This window comes from Cygnus atratus, chromosome 25, assembly GCF_013377495.2.
Source record: "Cygnus atratus isolate AKBS03 ecotype Queensland, Australia chromosome 25, CAtr_DNAZoo_HiC_assembly, whole genome shotgun sequence".
Taxonomy (NCBI): domain Eukaryota; kingdom Metazoa; phylum Chordata; class Aves; order Anseriformes; family Anatidae; genus Cygnus; species Cygnus atratus.
In genome coordinates, this window is record NC_066386.1 from 3,947,006 (window position 1) to 3,968,134 (window position 21,129).

At 50.1% G+C, this 21,129-nt stretch overlaps 1 protein-coding gene across 1 annotated transcript; it reads right to left on the reverse strand.

Annotated features, from left to right (window-relative positions):
- Positions 1–327: 327 nt before the first annotated feature.
- On the reverse strand, positions 328–4,693 carry LOC118258899 (zona pellucida-binding protein 2-like). The gene is made up of 10 exons (XM_035568016.1): positions 4,330–4,693; positions 4,151–4,210; positions 3,578–3,682; positions 2,902–3,045; positions 2,536–2,748; positions 2,308–2,408; positions 2,040–2,211; positions 1,599–1,778; positions 1,133–1,214; positions 328–764 (listed from the first exon to the last, which is right to left on the reverse strand). The coding sequence occupies exons 1-10, from the start codon at positions 4,421–4,423 to the stop codon at positions 443–445; spliced, it is 1,473 nt and encodes a 490-aa protein (XP_035423909.1). The 5' UTR covers positions 4,424–4,693; the 3' UTR covers positions 328–442.
- Between the last annotated feature and the right edge of the window lie 16,436 nt (positions 4,694–21,129).

Below are 21,129 nucleotides of genomic sequence, written 5' to 3' on the forward strand. Positions count from 1 at the left end.
CCCTATCCTATATAACCTTGATCCCAGTTAAATGGCCCGGCTTTTTCAAGGGTATAAAAAGTTAAAGAAGGGAAACCAAGTCAGTCCTTAGTGCAAGACTGACTCCCTGCCTGGGAATGATGTTTTCCATGAGTAAAGACAAGCAACTGATCAATTTGTATGATAGGTTTCCCCTCCCCCCCTCCCCCCCCCCCAATCTACGTGTCTGGTGTATCCAGTGTTGTAGAGAGATGCTAACAGAAGCTGAACTTTATAGCAAAAGAAATAGTTGTAGTCAGAACTATTTGGGAAGACAAATTCAGAGAGGGGAAATGTGTCCCTCTTTTCCATTGCTGGATACTTTGGCCTGTGTGGGGTGGCTGGGGATACACACAAAATGGACAGTGGTGGCTGTACGAACGCTCTCCCTCGACGCTGTTGGCTTGTGCACGTGGAGGGAATCTCAGGGAATGTCCCTCCTGTCCTCCAGTTCCAGCACAGCAGGGCCCTCATCGGTCAGAGCAGCAAAGTTCGGGGTCCCGGGAGGGGAGGGTGCTCCATGCGTGTGCTCCTTGTCACTCCCCTGAGATGTGCTGGCGTCCAGGTGGCTGGTGTCCAGAAGGCTGGTGTCATTGTCATCTGCAGCAGGAGAGCCAGGCTTGGGGCCCTCCCTGGGGATCCTAAAGAACTTGGTCACCATCTCTGTCACCCTGGAGATTCCTGCCTTCTTGGAAGCCGTTGGAGATGACATCCAGTACTCTTGTTGGAACCAGTAGCAGGAGCTGCTACAAAAAGACAGAAAAAGTGAAAAAGAGTGAAAAGTGGTAGCTATTTTCCCATAGTGAAAAGTGGGAACTCGGTGCCAGCAAGCAGCACCAGAACCCTGCAGCCACCCAGCGCCAGCCCTCAGGGCCAGGATTCCCCAGGGCCATATCCAGCAGCTCCCTATAGGGCTGTGTAAACTATTGCCAAAGTTTATCCCCTATATTGGTGTCCTGCACCCCTATTCTGGCATGCTGCCTCCTGCTGGTGTGACAGTGATGAGCCCAGGGTCTTCATCTCTTGTTCCATGGAGGAATGTAGAGCTGGGGGAGCCAACACCTGCAGAGCGACCCCAAAATGTCCCATGTCGAGAGAAAGAGCTCAGACTTACAGGATGAAGAGAAAGTTGATGGCTAGTAGTGGTGGCAGGATGATAAGGAGCAGGAGCGGGATCCTGTGTATGATGGAGACAGCTGAGGAGAGAAACGGGTGGCATTGCCTCAAAGGGACAACTCCCACTGCTACAGGCCCTGGAGAAAATCCTGTAATGTAGGTGGGACCTAGCAGTGAAGCTGCCAGAGCTCAAGGCAAGCTGGGGACACCAAGGTGGAGAGAGAGTGATCAGATTGCTCAGTGGCTGGTGAGTGGAGCAGCGAGGGAGCTTTGATCTCTTCAGGGAGGATAATGATGGAAGAGACAAGAGCGATCTGTCTCCAAAGGGACCCCTGAGGTGTGTGGAAGTTGCCATGGCCAGCATATGTGGGGCAGCTGCTCTGGGGCCCACTGCAGTGCCTGTCCCCTGTTAGGAGCCACCCGGTCCCCTCCCTGCCCTGCTCCAGTGGCAGGTGATGCTGTACCTTGCTCAGTTCTTTCTGTGACACACTCTGTCATGGAGCTGGCACCTGGCACCTGGGTGATCATGTCGTCCTTGCAGAGAGTGCAAAACGTCACCCCATAGATCATGCTGTAGGTCCCAATAGGGCACGAGGAACACTGCAGGCTCTTCGGAGGGCTGAAGGTCCCTGGTGGGCACACGACTGAGGGGAGGACACACAGAAAGGCCCTTCTGAACAGCAGCACCAGCTGCTTGGTAAAGTTGTATTCAACTAAGGGTCAGGGAAACCGAGCCCTGAGGCTTAAGGGCTCAGAATGACCCCATCCAACATGTTCCCTGAACCCAGTGTGCAGGGGGAGAGCAGCAAGGACCCAGAGACACAGAGCCTTGCGTGGGAAGGGGAAGAGGCAAGCAGAAGTGGAAAGTGGAGGGGGAACCAAAGGGTGGTGGACGCTTGGCTCACTGCAACAGTCGAGACATCTCTGCAGCTGCTTGGTCTGCCCGTAGCCCATGTTGCACTGCTTGACCTCCAGGAAACTGATAAACTCGTTGGTGAAGATGATGCCAGAGATACCAGCCCCGGTGATGTGGAAGGACTTGTGCTCCTTAAAGAACCTGGTGAGGGCGAGCCGGACCTGGGGAGGGCAATGCCAGGGCCCGAGAGGGGAGCTGAGCCCTAGTTGTAGAGAAAATGTCCTCTGAGAGCTCAACTATGTTGGCCCAGGGCTCACCTGTTCGAGGTTGTGCTGGATTGTTTCATGGTAGCAGTCTGTGACCATCTCCACGTGCTGGGATTTGCAGTGCTCGTCCCAGTTGGGCCCAAAGAAGGACACTAGAGTATGGAGAGCCACCAGCACAGCTCAGGCAGCTGCAGCTCCAGCTGGAGACTGGCAAAGCCCCCCAAAAACCTAACCATTAGCCACCACTGCCTTCCAAGAGAAGCCGTGGTGCTCGTCTACCTTCTAGCTGTACTTGGATGATGAACTCGTCCGAAGGGTTGTTGAGTGAGGGGAAGCAGGAAATGGTGGTGAACTGGAGCTTGCAGTGCTGCTCAGTCTCCAGCTGCTGCAGCCTCTCCTGTAGATCCCACAGGAACCTTTTGGTCCATTCATCCTCACAGAGCTTGCTCTGGAAGAGCAGCAAAGTCTCCAGGCCTCCAGGCATGTGGTAGCCTGTGGGAGAAAACCCTAAAAGGCACCTGGTTCTTCCTCCTTGCCAAGAGGGAGCAAGGATGGACAACCCCTCCTCTCTTTCCATGGCCCTTCCACCCTTCCTGCCTTCATTCGGTTGCCCTCCCGTGCTTGTCAGCATGGCTTTGGACTCACCAAAAACATTGTAGTGAAAAGTTTGGGACACGGGGAGCCCGTGGTCCATGTAGGAGATGGTGCAGGAGTAGTTCCCACTGTCACTGGCTTGGAAGTGCTGGAATAGGAGATGTCCCTCTTCAGTGACCGAGAGCGACTTGGGATCTAGTGCAGGAGATGGAAGGGTTGAGGGTGATCTCCAGGGTCTGTGCCGAACTGCCCCAGTCCCCAGGTGACTGTGCCATGTTCTCCTGGACTGTCCCAGGCTTGGTCTCCTCAAACCACTGCGGAGACACTACAAGGACTCCCAAAGCTGATCTTCCCTTTCCTTCTCTGATAAGGTATTGAGGGGCAGGGAAGAAGAAATTAACACTCCCCAGTACCCTCTCCTCTGCTAGAGAGGTCCCTCTCTACAAAAGAACCATCCAAATGCCCAAAAACTTTCTTAACAAAACCTCTCAGCCCTTATCAGGACAAAAAATGGGTAGGTATTACCCCATAGAGCGTTATCCCATAACCTTGTGTCCTGTTTGCAGTTTAGGACCCCAACACATGCGATCTCATGAGGTCCCAGTCCTGACTTGTCCCTCACCTGCTCCGCAGACCTGCTCCTTCCTTACATGGCCATTTCCCCTCCTACCCAGCTCTTGCCTCGTGGTAGCAGAGCCCGTCACAGCTGCTCACTCCAGGACCTTACCTGCCCTTTCCCGCACCCAGCGGTAGGTGGGATCAGCCACCTCCATCTCCTTTGGGCTGCAGGGCAGCGAGTACAGGCTGCTGTCCATGTGGATGAAGACAAGGCCTAGGCCAGAGAAAGAGAGATGAGAGCTGGGGGACATTTCAGGAATTTCAGGGCATTGGGAAGAAGCAGACCTGAGGCTAAGGAGAGAGGAGGGTTTGGAAGTCACTGGGGACTTGTGTGGGATCTGAATGGACCCAAGCCCACCAGGGACCATCCTGGAGGGAGACCTGAGGATGTTTAGGGGCTTAGAGCAGAGAAAATGCCAGGAGATGGAGGACTAAGAGGCAAGAAGTGAGGCAACAGTGAGCGGAGCTGGTGGATGACAGAGGCAGGCTGGGCCATCTCCACTTGTGTTGGCTGCAACTGGGAAGCCACATCCCCTGCCCAGGTTGTTGGCAGAGTGGGCGATGAGGAGAGGCTCCTCTCATCTCCGCCTGGACATGGGCTGTGTGATGTGACTGCCTCAAGCAGGAAGGAGACCCCCTGAAGGGTCAGGGAGGTCCCAAAGGAGAGCTCTGTGGATCTCACCCGCTTTGTGCTCCTGGCTGGGGCTGGTGGGCAGGTGCCCAGGGACGGACGCTGTTTGCCCTAGAAGGGAAGCAGAGGGGCTCAGGCTCAGCTCGGTGGGCTCTCACCTCTATTCTGCTCTCCAGGGTTTCCATCAGCACTCCAAGGAGAATATATCCACCTCCACGCTGGTCTTTTACCTGAGCAGCTACAAAGCACCAAGGTCAGCATCCTCACGGCCCCCAGCACTCCAGGCTCTCCAAGGTCCACCCAGAAGCGTGGAGCGCAGAGCATCCTGCCCCACTGCACAGGGTGGAGCGTCCAGTTACCATGGTAATGAGGAATCTGCTGCTTCTTCCCCCGTCACCTTAGTGATGGTTCACAGGCAGGGCAGCATTGTGGCTGCTGCCCACCTTGGTCACATTCATTTTTTGGGGGGCTTTGTGGGAAACACGGGGACCATCATGGGGCAGGGCACACTGGAGGAAATACGGCTGGGGATATCCTAGTAGAAGGGACGTGGACTTGCAGGGACGTGGTGAAGAGGAAGAGGAGGTAGAAGATGAGAGTGCTATGCAAAGCTTCTTTTTGGTGGAAATCCTAGAAAAGCAAGAGGCAAGGAAAACCCAGAAAGCCTAGACTGGAGTTTGTGCCATAACTCAAGGCAATCTTCTGGTTTGTATCTGAATCTCTTAAAAAGGGTGTGTTTTCTTAATGTTCCTCTTTGTCCTGGAAAGGAGATTGTTTCCTATGATTGTCCCCTGAGAACTAAAAGTGTGCAGTTAAAAGATAAGGACAGACAGAAAGAGTAAAGCTAAAATCTCCTTCTCACTTGTACCAGGGTTTCTGTAGGCAGGGGGTGAGGGAGGGAGCACATCCTACTGACTTGTGAAAAAAAATGTATACTTGAGAAAATGGCAAGAGTTAAAAAAATAAGATAAATCAGAAAACACCTACTGCTTCAGCTAAAGTACAGCAGAAATATGGAGCACTCAAAATTTAAAGGCAGCAACAATTTAAAGTAGAAAGCACTGATAATTATTCTTGGGGAAAATCGTCAGAAGTGAAGGTGGTTCTCCCTCCCCGTCCTCCTGAAACGATGAAATCATGAGAAAATTATGAGAAAATCCTTATCCTTCCCAGCCCTGTGGCTGGGAGGGGTGGGGTCAGACCCAGAGCTGAAGGGAAGGGCAGGGCCGAGCAAGCATCCCTGGAAGCTGCTCATTTCCAGGCTGTGCCGATGGAGAATTTTTCACCCTGGTGAATAATAGGATGAATGACTCCAGTGTTTATTTTTAAAGAAAAAAAAAATCCCCCTACGTACCAGATCTCAAGTTTCTCTGACAGTTTTAGCATAAATAAACAAAGTCTGTCCTGAAATCCCTTGGGATAGAAACACATACTTGCGCAAGCAGCAGAACAAACCAAGCTCCCTCTCGATTTATGGTGCGGGGCCGCACATTCCCTCCTGCCTGGGGAGAGCTGTGGCACAGCAGAGCTGCAGCTTCTCTCTCCCATCACCTTTCCTTACTAAACATGTAGGAGCTTGACAGTATCTTTGAGATCTCCACTCTGCCTAACTGCAGTGAAACTTGTGTTCAGGAGTTATTATGAAGAGGGCAAGCGGCCAGGCGAGGCTCTGAATTATTCCATGGATCTCATTTCCTGAGGAAACCAGGCTAATAATATGTACGATCTGAGGCAGGTGTGAACCTTCTGAAATTTCCTTTTATTTTTTATTTTTTTTTAATTCATCGGCTCACTAAGGCATTTGTTTGTGAGTTCTCAGAAAATGTGGTTAACAGCCACTGAGCATGTGCTGCAGTGTCAGGAGATGGGGCACCCTTCTTACATAGCAAAGAGCTTGGCTACCTGCTTGAAATACAGAATTCAGACTTGTGGATGAAGCTGAGCCTGGGTCATCCATAGCAAAATGCCATGAATACAGATTCTCTTTCTCACCATCTTGTAGCATTTGTTACTCATTTGCTTATCTTGGAGAGAGAGAGCACAGCAGCTGCTTGCATGGGCTCATAGAAGGTCATTCTCAGCGTTGTTCTGACTCAGAATTAACCTCTCCTCCCTCCAAAAGAGTGGTGGAGTCACATAAAAACTCCATTTATAAATAAGAATAGATACAGGAGAGTCTCAGTAGTTCCTCCACTCATACATGGCAGGAAGGAAAGGATCTGGGATTTCTGGGTGTTTTGTCTCTAGGAAGTTTAATTTGCCCTTGGTTTATATAAACAGAGGCAGTGCCAAGGGGTGGAGGAGCACCCTGTTGTGCCATACAAGCACAGACCCACCTTCTGCCTCTGGCACTCTTCCTGCTGTCACTCTCTGACCCCTGCTGGCAGATCTCACAGGACCTCGCAGTCTCTCTGTCCTCACATTGGTCTCCTAAAATTAGCTTTGCTTGACTTGGGAGACCTGGACTGCCAGAAATTAAGTTAAAACTGACTGAGGCTGTCTATGTCTAAGTCCAGACCCACTGCAAGAGGTGCCCAATTTTACCTGGGTGGAGACTGTACTCCAAAATAGTCACCAGCTGTGGCTTAATGAGACAGTGCCCTGTTTCCCTGGGGACTCCCCAGGGGCATCCAGGGAACTACTACTATGACAGGAACAAGAGTTTTAGGAACCTGGCTGGTTCCAGTCCATCAGACCCTGATCCCACTATATTATTTAGCACAAAGGGTGCTTTCTGCAGCCCTTGAGGGTCTGTGGAAGCCAGAGGTGGAACTTTTGGGATGCATCCTAACGAGGTGCTTTGGGGTCCCAGTGTCCTGGAGAACCACCTAGACACCACCACAGCTGCTCCATGCCTTGGTTTCAGACCAGACCTGATGACTTTGTGAGACTTCTGCTCCAGGAACGTTCTCTGCTAAAGACAGTGACACTGATTATCGTAGGCAACAAATTGTGTCCCCATCACAGGGTCGCATTTACCTCCCCGTGAAGCCCCAAGCCCTTGGGACAGGCAGTGGTGCTCAGCTTCTCAGAGGAGACCAGCACAGCCTGGCAGCCGTGGTGGACAGCCCGGTCCAGAGAAAGGAACCCCACACTTCAGATCCTAGCTGGAGTCAGCTGAACACGGCTCGTTAGGCAGGAATTACGCCCCTGTCTCTCTTCCTGTGATAAGTAATGTTTGTGGTGATAAATATTCAATGTGGGCACCAAAGCAACAAGGCTGGCATTCCTCTCTTAGCTTGTTTTCTTCTGTGAAGGGTCAAGGGTTGTTATTAAAGGCAGGAGCTGTGCTGACACCACCTCGGAATTAACCCTGGTGGTGCCAGGCTGTTCTCTGAGACCTGCAGGAGGGTTTTCGGTGCTTGGCAGGGCAGAGTCCAGCTCTCCTGTGAGCTGTTTACAATTGGTGAGCAATGCACAGGGTTAGGGGCAGAGGGACCATCAGGGAAGCAGAAAGGGCGGGGTGGAAAGGCTGGGAGATGGAGGGAAATGCAGCTACTGTGTGCGTAGAGCTGATAGCATTTGGGAAAAGAGGTCTGAGTAGGCTGGGGAGCAGGTGGTTGGGGTGGGCAGCAGGTTCAGCCCAAAGGCACCTGAAAAGGCTCAGTGACTTCTGATGGGAAGGAGGGCGGTTTCTCCCTGGCTTTATATCCCTGCACAGGGACATAAAGGAAAGTTGCATTGGCCTCTGCCAGAGGGAGGTGAAATAGCAGGAGGAGGACAGCAGAGGGTAGCAAATACCTGGCTTCCCTTCCCGGCCTCGCAGGGCTGGGATGAGCCATAGGCACGGTGAGGCGGTGGAGCTCGGTACAGATCCACAGTGCACATCTGGGCAGATTTTGTTTAAGAATATAACAGGGAACGAGGCGTTTTGATAAGGCGGATACGTTCGTATCACAAAGACTTGTTCTGAAAGACATTTCCTTTAGAAATTTCCTGCTGAGATATGCAGGGTGACCCATCACCGCTAGGGAGAAGGCGAGGCAGAAGGAGATGTTTTGATAATAGTCAGAGTGGAAGGTTTTGACCTAATGAAAAGAAATTTATCTGTGTGGGGATCTCACATCCCAGGAGCAGCAGCAACTTTGCATTTCAGTCGCTTTTGGGGCAGATTCTTCCTGAGTTTTCAGCTCTGATCTTTGCCCAGCTTTGCCCTGGTGTTGTGCCAGAGGGTTGCAAGGATGGAGATCCCCAATTCCCACCCCTGGGTGTCCTCCAAAGGCCACATCTGCTCTCACTGGTTGAGAAAGACGGCAGGGTTTCCTTCATGGACACAGCCAGCCAAGTATGAATGAAAAGCACAGACCTCATATTGAAAGACCCAAAGCAATTCCCTGTGCCTGAGTCCTGCTCTCGCTCCTACCAGTGCAAACCAGCCCAGAGATATCAGAGATATGTCAGGGTCTCCTGCTGCCCCTGCATGCTGAGGGGGGCTGCTTGTAAATGCTCAAAGTGTCATTAGCACCCCATGGCTAATTAGCTGGGCAATCTGCCTCCCTCCTTGCCTGCAGATGTGGGCTCATATAAGATCCCCTATAAGATCACATCTTATAAGATATGAGTCTTATTCACATCAGACTCGATGCTTTGCTTTGCCCTTCAAGCAGCTGGGAGGAGGTGGGTTATGATTTTGGGGTGGAGGAGAAGGACGTGGTGCCCTGGATGCTGGGATGGGACAGCCACAGCAGCCGGTCCTGCTTTGGTAGCCCCTGGGTATCCCAGGGCAGAGTTAAGTCTCATTCCTGCTCTTCACAGAAAATCTTTTAACTCCTCAGTGATTTGTTTTTTATTTTTATTTTTTATGATGACTGTGGATGCCACTGTCTGCCAAGTACAAATGAGTGGAACGTTCTCCTTGGAGCATATTTAGTTGGCGAAATCAGGTTTCAGACGTGTGCTGGCTGCCAAAAGAGGTTCTTGCAGAGGTGCAGGAGCAGTCTCCCCAGTGTTCAGAGGTGGTACTTAATGAGATCTTCACTGCTTATTGCTCTGATGAGTCTTTAACATAGTAAGTGGGTTACAGACAGCAGAGTAGCATTTGGGAGGAAACCTTTTATCTTATGCATGACTACAAGGTCCTGCTGAAATTTCAGCCCATGGCTACAGGGACTGGCGTGTGGGGCTCGGGGACCAGGAGAGAAGGAACAGACAGGAAAGCAGCTGGGAGTGTAAGGCACTTCTGGCCTTACAGGGTCCCACTGTCTCCAGAGGCCCCATTTAGGCTCGAGATTTACCCCTCTGCCCTCCTCACCCAGGACCCCACGTGCTCCCCTTGCTATGGGGTGCAGCGCCTTCTGCCCGGCTGTGAAAGCGGCGGCTTGAAACATCAGTAAATGCAGGAAAATAACAGTATGCAGGTGACTTTCAGTCTTGATTTGTCTGAAAATTTGTCTATTTTATTGATTTACACATTGCATTTTACACCCCTCTGTTCTGAATAACGGGGCCAAGTGTTACCAGTTACAGGGAGGCAATGATAGGATTGGGACCAGGTACTAAGAATTATTTTCTCTGCAGCTTTTGTTCTGAATACGACCCAATACAGCAGAGCTTTCAATTCTATTTTAGAGAAGGATACATCTCTTTTTCCCCTTGAACAAAGGAAGAGATTTTCCCCTTAGTTTTGTGTTTCTGAGTCATTCCACATCACAGCAAATTGCTAGCAAAGTTGCAGTTATGGCTAAATGGTCACTTTAAATTTAAGTCTCTTTTCCAGCAGCTTTATACCTTTTTAAAGAAAACAATTACTCTTCTGGGATGAGGATTTCTCCTCACTTGGTCTCACCCTGAAGTCAGAGTATTCTGGAACATGGTGAGAAAATCTATCCAAAGCCCTGGACATAGCTGATAACACCTTTTCCTTTCCAGCTGATTTTCCCCATGCTGATGGCTGAAGAACCCATAGTTCCTCTAATCTGAATTGTAATTAGGGGTAATTTAGCCTTTCTCTGAAAGCGAAAGCAAACAAAACCATAGTAGTTGGCAAACAGAGTGGGATGTTGGGTCTGTAGTTATTTGCTCAGAGCTGGAAAGCCTGGTTTTACATCTCTGCTTGAGAAGAGCTGGATGAATGCAGCCAAGTCCCTTCTCCTACATCTCCGTTCCTCCTCTATACGACAGGGATGAGGACAGTGTCTTCTCCCCAGGACACATACCGGTAGCAATCCCAAGCCAGAGTGGGGAGAGGGACAGTGGCCCCAGGTCGATGTGGGAGCAGTCCGACCTCTGTCCATCTCAGCAGTGTTGTGGTGAAGATTTTCTCCCTTCTGCTGCCCTTCCTGGAGGAAAGCTGGCAGCGAACGCAAAGGGCACCTTCTCCTCTGCTGCAGACACATCAGTCAAGAGCTCAGGCTCTCTTTGGATGCTGAGGCTTTCCCTCTACAAAGATTTTTCACACCTGGTGGTGCCCAGCTGCTGCCAGCCTTCATGCTGCCCACCCCAGGATGGATGATTTAATCCTGGAGCTGTTCTGGGAAAAGCCTTTGGATTCTCTTTCTGGCTCCTGAGAGGCATCTGGGAGCTCTGGCTCTTCCTTTACTCTCCTTCTCTTTTGTTCTCCATTCCCCTGAAAACACCCATGGTGCTGGGAGAAAGGTGTTTAATTGTCCTCAAGCACTTGGGGTTGGGGTTGGTTGCGGTCAGTGACAGCGTGGTGGCAATGGTGCCCCTGGGCCCTGCTGTAATGCAGGGGCTGAGCATTACATTTCCATTCTGCCGGAGGTCAAACAGCCCTGGGAAAACAAATCCCCCCCATCTGGCAGGGCCATTTCAGCTCCGATGGAGGGGAGGCAGCATGCAGCCACTGGGGAAATGGGTCTAATAATTTCTGTACTGACACCTGCAGTTACATGAGAAAACATAGTGAAAGGCAGAGGTGGGGAGGCAGGAGAGATCTGTCTCTGGTGCATGATTGCTCCCTGGAGGAAATTCATTCAGACCTTGTTCGGTGTAATTCTGAGCATCCCAAATGATGGAGTTTCTATCTCTTCTGCACGCAGCGGGCTGATTTCACAGGCTGATCCTTTCCCTTGGTGATCAGCCTGGATCATCCCACCTCTGTTTTCACCCACCCAGCTCAGCCCTGCTTCCTGTGAACTCTCTTCCACCATAAATATTTCTTTGCTTGGCACCAACATCCTTCGATATTTGGGGAGTGCAATTACCTCCCTGAAGCTGAGTCATCCCAAAGCCAGCTGGGTCTGCCTTGCCGTGGCTCCCTCCACCTCCCGGAGATTTCCCCTGCTCTCAGTTTTAAACTTTAAGCTCCACCCCTTTTGTTGTTTTGCCTTGGACCATTTTTACATCTAAATAATTGTTTTATTTTTACCTTCATTATCTATTGGCACTGAAATATCTGTTGAAACAGAAAACCACATTTTCACCTCAAAGCAGCTGAAACCAAATACTTGGGTGATTTTAAAACTTTGCCAAATGTCTCCTTAGGGTGAGAAATAGATGGAGGAGCCATCCACTCCTGTGAAAACCTTGAATTTAGAGGGAGAAACATCACTCACAGAGAAAACAGGCTGAAATAAGGGTGAAGAAAGGAGAGGTGGGCATCAGTCCCAGCAGGTATCTGAACCCTATGTGAGTGCCAGGGCATTTCTCTGAGATTTACTGGCTTTAAGCCTGTTGTAGAAGTGCGGCTAATTTTCCTTGCTGTTTCATTATCGACTGAAGAGATGTTTATTACTGATCCCCAGGAAAGCATAAAGCGTAAGGTGAGTAACACTGCAGTTCGGAAAAGCCAGATGGGGCTGCTCGGTGAGTCAAAGCAAAGCAGAGAAGAAAAACAAGCCGAGATGCCTGGTCCCACCTGTTCCAGTTTCCAGCCTCTCCCTACTCAAACTTCAAGGCATCTCTGCCCATCTTGGTGACTATGGCGTCTTTCTCGAGGGATGGACTGACAACTGAGCATCCAGGTGGCAGTGGCAGTCTGGACCTTGGGGCTTTTCTTACCACGCTCTGCGGTGACATTTGGGACCAGGTAACACATGTTGCTTCTGATGCAGAGTGTGCAGTGACTTCTCTCTGGCTGAGGTTGACAAAATTTTTTGGCAAGAGTTTTCAGATCACTAACCTCGAGTCTGACTGAACGTTCATCCCACAGAGGTACTCCTAGGTGCTACACCTTACAAGGGATCATTGGTTCTTTTAATTGACTTTGTGATGACCATTGAGCAGGGAGTGGAAGCTTGTCTCCAGTACAAACCCATCATGCAAGACACAAAACCCTCACTGCCAGGACCACCGCTAGCTTCTGCTGGGCAACAGCAAAAGGGGATGAGACCAGTACAGCTGCAGTCAGTGAGTCCTCACTCAAGCCCCTGCAAGAACCCAGCAAAGCTCCTAGGGCTCTTTGGGGTCAGCAGGTCTCTTTACAGGTTGCTGTGAGACCTGGCAAAGCCAGTGGTGGTAATTGGTAATGCCTTCAAACTACTAAAAGGCCTGCCCTCAAAATATTTGATGCCTCGCTATGCCTTTTCTCTACAGGATGAAAAAGCTTTTCAGAATCTGGTAATTTCACCTTTGCAGATGCTCATCCACTTTACGCCATCCTCCTCTTTGTCTTTGGTGACTACTGAATTGTCTAAATGACAATGCCTGGAACCAAAACGCCTCTGTTCACAACACCACTTATGGATCCATCACTCTCCCGGTCCTGTGGACCTTCATAGGGACAAGTGCATGACAACAGATTCACGATTTGCTGGGTCTCATCTGTAGCTTATTCCCCAGTCCTGGGCTCGTGGTCTACCTCAGCTGGGGTCTGGGAGGTCCATCAGCCCAGGCAGAGCTCGCCAGAACTGGGGCAAATGAACACTCTGGGCAAATACAGGTACTCTGGGCAATTTATAAGACATCTATCTGCTAATAAGGTAAAAGCCAAGCAAAAGACAGTATTTTGTGAACTTGGAGCATTCTCTTCTTGTCAGCAGTTGTTACAGCATTAAGTGTGTGACAACAGGAATGACCATGAAAAGGAAACTGGTGGAAACATCATTTCACTGTGAGCTATACTGCACTTGCTGCCTTCTGCAGCCTGCTCCTCTGTCTGGCAGCATGGATTTAAGAGACTCCTATTTTTCAGGAAAAATTCTGGTGGGTGGCTGCCAGTGCTCTGGGTGGAATGGATTTGTCTCACCCACACCAGCCACTACAGACAGCCTGGTGTCCCCAAGCCCTCTGCAGATGGAGCAGGTTCAATTAATGGAGCACACTTATTCCCCAGGATTTTACCTCCCGCAGCAGCCACCTAAGCAGTGTCAGAGGAGTCTCTTCCAGCACAGAAGTGCAATGGACCTGCTATAACAGATTTCTTGGGGTGTGAGGACACTGCAATGATACCTTTGAGGACTGGGGACATGACATTTCCCCGAATCACCCTCATTTTGCTACCAGGAGATTTCCGTGCAATGCTTTTTGCTCACTGTGATGGTCAAAAGACTCCCGTGCAGAGAACGGAGCCAGCTGTCAGGGTTAGGAAACACCAATAAATCAAAGCCCTGCATTGGAGGACAGCCCAGCACCATCCATCCAGCAGCACACCCCACCCTGCAGGACATTTGTTCTCTTGGCATTGACTTCCCAGGTGCTTTGAAAGCACTTCCCTGCCCACCATGGGGAGTTTCAAGTGCCGCACAGTGAGACATCTGAAATCACATTCATTTTTGTTTGCGGAGTTCTCAGTTAATTGGCGGCAGCTCGTGAGCACCTGTCAGTCCCATTGCCGGGGGCTAATGGGTGTCAGGTTGGATGTGCACCAAGTATTTTTAGCTTGCAGACACACTGCAGATGGGAAGACTGGCAGCTGAACCAATTCCAATGGGATGGGGAGGCAAATTCCCCCTGGGGATATTTTTGCCCTGGAGAACAGTGGCAGAAAAAAAATCCCCTCCTTGGAGGATTTCAGAGTAGGTTGTTCAAAAAAAAAAAAAAAAAAAAGAGGTTAAATAATCTTCAGCTGAAAGAGTACTCTGAAAATCGCATCTGCAAGCTGCACTTATTGCTGGCGGAGGAGCAGGGCTTCTGGGTGTTCTGCTCAGTAAGTAGTCTGATGACTAGCTCATCCCCAATGCCAGCAGGCAATATAGAAGACAAAATCCTCTAAAATCCTGCTGTTGATGAGAAGATGAGCTACAGAGCACCACCACCCTCTCCATAAGGGCTGGACCAGGTCACTGTCCCAGTATAGCCCAGCAAAGCTGCTTGGGAGGCCGTGGTTGGGGGGCTGGTGGGAGGTCTCCTCGGTGACCACGGGGCATCATTGTGCAGCTTGGCTGGGACCCATGCTCAGACCCATGCTCAGCCCTACTCACACTGCTTGTTTTTCAACCTGTGGTTCACTTCTCTTGCCTCCATGAAGCTGAGATTTTCAGAAGCTCAAGAAATAAAAGAGCTGAAAACTTGTCTTAAACTTTGTGTTTATGTTTTTCAACTGTGGAATCAATACAGGCATAGAAAGAGAGCCCGTGTTATTGAAGAAAGCCTCACCTAATATCAACTCATTTTCAGTACATATTTGTAACCTCTTCCTGCAGTAATTGAATCATTTTCAGCTCAGGAGGCAGGGAAAGGCTATCCCCAGACAACCTGCTTGTACTGTTGAAAACCTGACTGCATCTTGGGTGATATCAGCGGCAGCGAGGAGGAGAGATGCGCATTCATGGTCCGCTGTCCCGTGAGGCACTAAATCCACAAAAACACCAGTTTTGTAATGTGGTGGCAGGAGTGAGGTCTGCCCTAAAACTGGCTTGGAGCTGAGGACATGGCAAATGGCAGGGGTGCATGGTTGGGACCAGTGTCTACTTGTTGCAAGCCTCTGAGCCACCTTGAATGCAGGCATGGGATCCTTGTCCTTCTTGTTGGTGGCAATTTCTGCCCTCGAGTCCAGGCTGTAGGGTGGGGAATGGGCCTGAAGGCTCAGATCTGCTCCACAACAGCTGGAAATGCTTCAACAAATCATCAGTGAGAGAAAAAGATAAAAAAAAAAAGGGGAAAAAAAAGAGAAAGCTGGATGACACAGAGCATAAAACCATCATCATACATACAAGTGATCCATCCTTGTGCCTATAGATATATGGAGATTCCCCAGTCTCAATGTTTTTTGGACTCAGGATCCCTGAAAATGAGTGGCTGGAGGTAATTCCCCATCTCTCTCCCCTTTTTGCCCTCTCTGGCTGCACAGGGTCACCTCAAACTCTTCCTTTGTGCTGCAGCGTTCCTAACAAACGCTGATTTGCAGATACTGTCGGAGCCTGGGGAGCACCAAGCTGAGAGCAGTGGCTCTTTGTGCCTGGGGGCATTTGGCCACTCATCTTGGTTATTTTCTGGCAGTGCAGGAGCAGCGAAATCTAGATGAAGGTTTATGATCGCAGCATTACTTAGGAGTTGATTGCCTCAGCGCAATTGTTAGTGAAGAGGTACTTCGTCTCTGTGTGTGTGTGTGTTTTTTAATGGGAAGTGATGAACTGAAATATTCCTGAGAGATGTAAGCTCCCTGGCTGCATGAGGCTGCAGAGACCTCTGCAATCAAACATAGAGAGGAGAGCTCCCTGATGTGGGTTTCATTTGGTCATCTTGACAATATCCTTTGGATAAGAAGTAGGAGAAGGTAGTCTCGATGTGCACCGCAAAAATCAGCTTCTTTCATAGAAAATTCTGCCCTGGTTGGATAATTGCTTCCTTAAGTAGGTGTACATTTATTATTTTTTTCTGCTGTGAAGCCAAATGCATGGGGCAGAACAGATCCATAGCTGATGTGAATCAGCCTTGCACCATTTCATTGACATCACCTGGAAAACACTGATTTATTGCCCCTGACCTGGTGAATTTACAGGATTGCAGGGAAGAAAGCACACACACACAAAGAAAAAAAAAAAGAAAAAAAAGAAACAACAAAAAAAATGAAAGAAAGGCGAATGCTGCAGTTTTAATGAGAAACTGCTGCTGAACTGTTGCTGCTGAACAACCTCCAGACTTTATTGCCAGGGCAGGTAAATAAAACACAGCCTTATGGCATAAAGAGCTCAATCCCGATCATCTGTCTGCTGTAAGCAGCTCTGGGTCCACAGGAGGGTGTTTACATCTAAATGACTGTTAGATGGAGATTGAAGATTCTGAAACTGCAGGATCTCAGTGAACCCTTGCAGCTTCTTCTCCTGTTAAGGAAAGCCTTCATTTTAAGCAGTGGGATTGCAGCTGAACTGCAGCGGAGCTGTGGGTGCCAGCGTTAGCAGGGGAACAACCTGATGGAGGGACCCAGCATCGCCTCCCACCAGCTCTTGTTCCTATCCCTGCTGTGGTGCTACCAGCACCCAGGTACTGCTGCAGTGGACTGAAATAGAGAATAAGCATAGGGGGAGACTTCAAGGAGGTCAGAGATCTGCCCCATAGCATCACAGGCTGCATTCGGGTGAGTTAAGGCAGTTTAGGTGTGTTTCTTTTAAAATCCTGGCAACAACCTCAACCCTGCTTTCGGCCCCTCCTGACTACACTGAGCTATTTTCAGGACACTTATGGGAAGCACCTTCCCATGCTTCCTCTGCAGGGCCATCTCCACTTGCAAGCGATGCTTGAATGTGCATTTCCTGGATGCTGATGGGGCCAGAGAGGGGCCTGCAATGACAGCAGCAAGGGGAGGATGCTTAGAGGTATCCTTAAACACACGCATCACCTGGGGAATCTGGTGCAGCACAGGGGGAGGTTTTGGAGGTGCAAAGAATTGGCTGATCCCATGCTGCATGGAAAGTCCCATCACTTCTCCTGTTATGAGTTTGATGGCTCTGTTTTAAGACCTATTCTCCTCGTGGCTCCCTGCAGGGGAAAGATAAAACACAACTCAAGGCAAAACCAAAACCAGCTGCAACCCCTCCTGAGTCACCAATGGGCTCCTCTAGTGCCTCTCTCACCCCAGGACACACAACACACCAACCAGGGAAAGCTTAGGACAAACATCTGCCAGGATTTGCTGACTCCTCTCAGGAAACCTCTGCTTTAGCCAAGCTGTTCATCTCCTGGCTGTGATAACGTATTTACCAGACGAGCCATTTTTAGAGACCATCACTTTGAGCGTAACATGCCCAGCAGGCAATTTCAGGAGGATTTGGAGCATTTCAATTTCCTCCCGTCTTTTCATAAAGAAAATACATTTTTCTGCCTTGGTTGCTGGTGTCACCGCAGGCAGCTCCCGAAGTCAGCCGTGTGGCCCTGCAGAGCTGGAGGTGAGGATGCTGCTGCCAAGCTCTCTCCGTTCAGAGCGTCCTCAGAGACTTTCAGGATTAAATCAGGTGCATTTGCTCACTTCATCCACGGCTCTGCTCACTCCCTCAGGGTGTCCGGCATGGCTCAGACAGCCCATTAGGCAGCCAGGAGGAGAAGCTCGTTACTGCTCATTAGCATGGTTCCTCCCTCCAGGCAACTCCCTCTGCTTGGGCAGCTCGCAGGTTTGGGCTGGTGCAGCAGTGCTGGGTGGGATGCTTGGGCTTCGTGGGTCTCCAATATCCCTCACCTCCAGGGATGAGTGGGCAGCGGGTTTCAGGCTGCTTCTTTCAATCATGCAGCTGAATTGCCTGGTTTGTGATTCACAAGCATCTCCCTGGCTCTCCTCCTCCACGCGGCTTTGTTACCGCCACTGGACTATTTCCCCGCATAGTTGATTGATGTCAAAGGCAGGCTCAGGATGTTCCTGTTCCTGCTCTCTACCATTTCCAGCCGGATAAGATTGATCCTGTCTGTCTGAGTTATCACCCTGATGCCTGAAGACCTGTTAAGTCCAGGAGAAGGATGCTGCTGTCATCTGCAAGTCTATACACGGCCACTGGAGATGCTCCTGGATGGCATTCCTCCAGCAAGCTCATGCTGCTGCGTTTGGCCCTGGGAGGGAGCAGATGGCTGAGCCACAAGCTCAGGTCCCCACGTCGCAGTCGCGCCCCTGCCTGGTGTAAGAGCATCCCCATGGGTCACGCTTGAGGTCCTTCTCACCACATAGCACATCGGTGGTGGCCAAGAGCAAGTGCTAGGGAAAGAGCAGGACAAGCACACAGAGGTGTGTTTGGGGCTTCCAGCTCTTTGTGCTATGGGAGTTTATGAGACGGAGGTAGCTCCTCTATGTAACACCTCTCCGAATTTCCCTTCCATGTGGTTATCAGGTCCCCCCTCCTGCAGGAGGTGAAGCTCCTTGCTGCAAGCCCTCTGGGACACCAGCTCCTTCTTGACCTTCCCAGCACCAGGAGAGCACTGAGACTGGGACACAGCTGTTATAGGATAAGACTGGGTTTAACCTCTATGCAAGCCTTGGTTGTGGCCTGGGGGCCACCTGTGTTGATATTTGGGAAAACTCTGCTTTTTGGAGGCAGCAAGCCCAGCCTTGGTCCCTCCTGGCTGCTCTGCATCCCATAACAGTGGCTGAGCAGGATTCTCTTTCTGAAATAGAAAGTGCTGTCAATTAGCCTGAAATACAATAAAAACAGGTAGGAACTGGGCTGGGCAGGGATTTAGCTGGGTTTTGGACCCTTCTGGCAGCTGCCAGAGGCTTTTGAGCAAAGAGAGGTCTTGGTGCAAATCCATACTGAGGAGGGGAAGACAGGAGGATTTGGAGCTGGAGCCCACGTCACAGTCAAATCCCATGGCTTTGCAGTCAGTTGCCACTGAAATTCCCTGAATATTGGTAAATAAGCAAGGCAGCTGTTTGGAGTCTAGCACTTGATTGTGGGACACTTTCAAGCTAGCTGGTGAGCAGGAAGGCATTGTGGAGCAATCATTTCAAAACAGCCCCCATGTGCTTTTTTCCCTAATATTAGACCTATTCTGAGTGAGGTGCAATGGGGAGCAGATGTTGTCAAGCAGCATCTTCCTCTAGCCATGCAAAAATAGTGATTAAAGTGGGACAGCATCAGACAGCTTAACCTAGGAAGCATCACAGGCCTTGCAGAGTGTTAGCACAGATGTGTAACCGCATGCTGGGAGCTAGTGGGTATTTACTGCTGAAGGATCCCTTGCTGAACCTTTGGGAGTTTCTCATAGCTCTGATTACACTTGTGGAATCGATTCCAATTTAATCCAATTTGTTAGCAGCTGGTGGGCTCTTTCTAGCTCCAGTGAAAAATGGATAATAGGGCAAAAATTAGGTACGAGCCATTATTGCTATAGAGTAATTAACATATAAAGTATATCCAGTGAAACACACTGGTAGCAGAGTAAAGTTAAATTAAATCTCTGCAGCGTGCTGCTGTTGGTCGCCTGTGGAAAAATGCACCACATTCAGCACATTTTGGGGTGTTGCAGCAGATTTTTTTCTAGGTTTAAAACTGTGACAAAGAACCCCAGGGTAACAAAATACACATGGAAGATCATTTCACACAAAAAAAAAAAAAAAGCAATGTTTGGGTCTAAATCATCTGTTTCCCAGGGAGAAAAGGGGGGGGGCCACACTGCGGTGGCTGCTGTTCCTTCTCCTTTCTGTGTTAAAGGCTGCCTGTGCAGCCCAGTGTAGGATGTTTTAAAGATAAATTTCATCTGTAAGAGGGGGAGAATGGGGAATCAAAAATGGGCAGGGGCCATAAGTTAATACATTCAGTAATTACAAGAGGAAGCTAGAGGTAGCAGTAAAATGTCCTTAGGATGATGCTACACGTGCTGAGTCTGGCTTTCCACCCCAGCTCCTATTTATCACCTGTCCAAGAGGTGTTTTAGTGCTCTGTCACACTCACCCATGTATCCATGCCGTCCAAGAAATCCTCCACCCATATATCACAAATTTCTAAGCGAATTTTCACTGGTATCGAGCCGTGACATGGCTGGATTTGAAGATCCCCGTGTTTTGTTACATTAGCTGCTGTTAGGAAGGGAAGAAACCAACAAGAACCAGCCCAGCAATAAACACTGAGCTATCCCTCTGTAAACAACAGGACAGCTGACTGCAGCAGTGATTTCTCCCAGCTGTCAGCAAAGTTGTCGCCATTTCCCCTGCTGAACCCGTCACTGGCAGAGCAACGAGGTAATTTCTCTCTCCATCTCCTTGCTCACAGCCCTGCGTCCCGGAGCATCCCCAGCAGCCCGGCAAGGCAGGCGGGGTACAGATGGCACTTGAAGTGCTCGCATTTTTGACACAGTAATATTTGGCAGCCCCCTGGCTTGGCAGAGAGGGGCAAGTTCACGCTCAGTGGTTTGGATCTGGCACCTGTGGTCGATCCCATCCAGGTGGGAGCATTGCAGGGGTCTTCCCATGGCTTGGAGATGTGATGCAGCAGCTTCAGCCTGGGAGGGTGAAGAACCCTGCCTGCCAAAGCCCTGTTTTCCTGAGGGGGGTGGTCTGATATAACCTTGACACTCCTGCTGGTTACAGCTGTGCCTGGGGTGGTGGCACCCCCACTGTGCCCCCCACCCCATCCTGCCTGGGACACCTCCAGGGTCTTCAGAGCCATCGGTGTCCTCCAAGGGCCATGAGTAAGAGCAAGCTCTGCTGCCTGCCCTGATGCTGCTGTGTTATGTGGAGGATTTTACACTGCATTAGGCTGCTCATGGATGCAAGCATCCACATCCCCCCCAGCACTTGGGATGCTGAATTAACACTATGCCTTTAATTTTGCAGGTGTGCAAGCACAGCTCCCCCAGGAGCATGCTGCAGAGCAGGAGAGAGTTCATGGAGATCATCTTTGCATGTTAATGAAACTAGAAAACCTGATTATTCCACATGGAGTTAATGAGTTAGTAGGATAAAACTACGGCTGGTTGCAATCCCAAGGGGAATTTCCATCCAATGCCACCTCCAGCTCTCCGCAGGTCTCCTTTTTGGCTCCTTTTCCTACGCAGCTCTTATCAACCACTGCTATCTGACGGCTCCACTGACACCCCTCCCAAGTCTGGATCCCATCTCCTGGCCTCCCTCTCTCTGTTTACTCCATGAACCAGCCAGGCATTTCAGAGTGCTGTGCAGGAGATACTCCACTGAACACATCTGGCTCAGGCAGCAATAAATATGCTGGGTGTTCACTGCCCCCCGATCAACACTCATCCCATCCATGGATGAA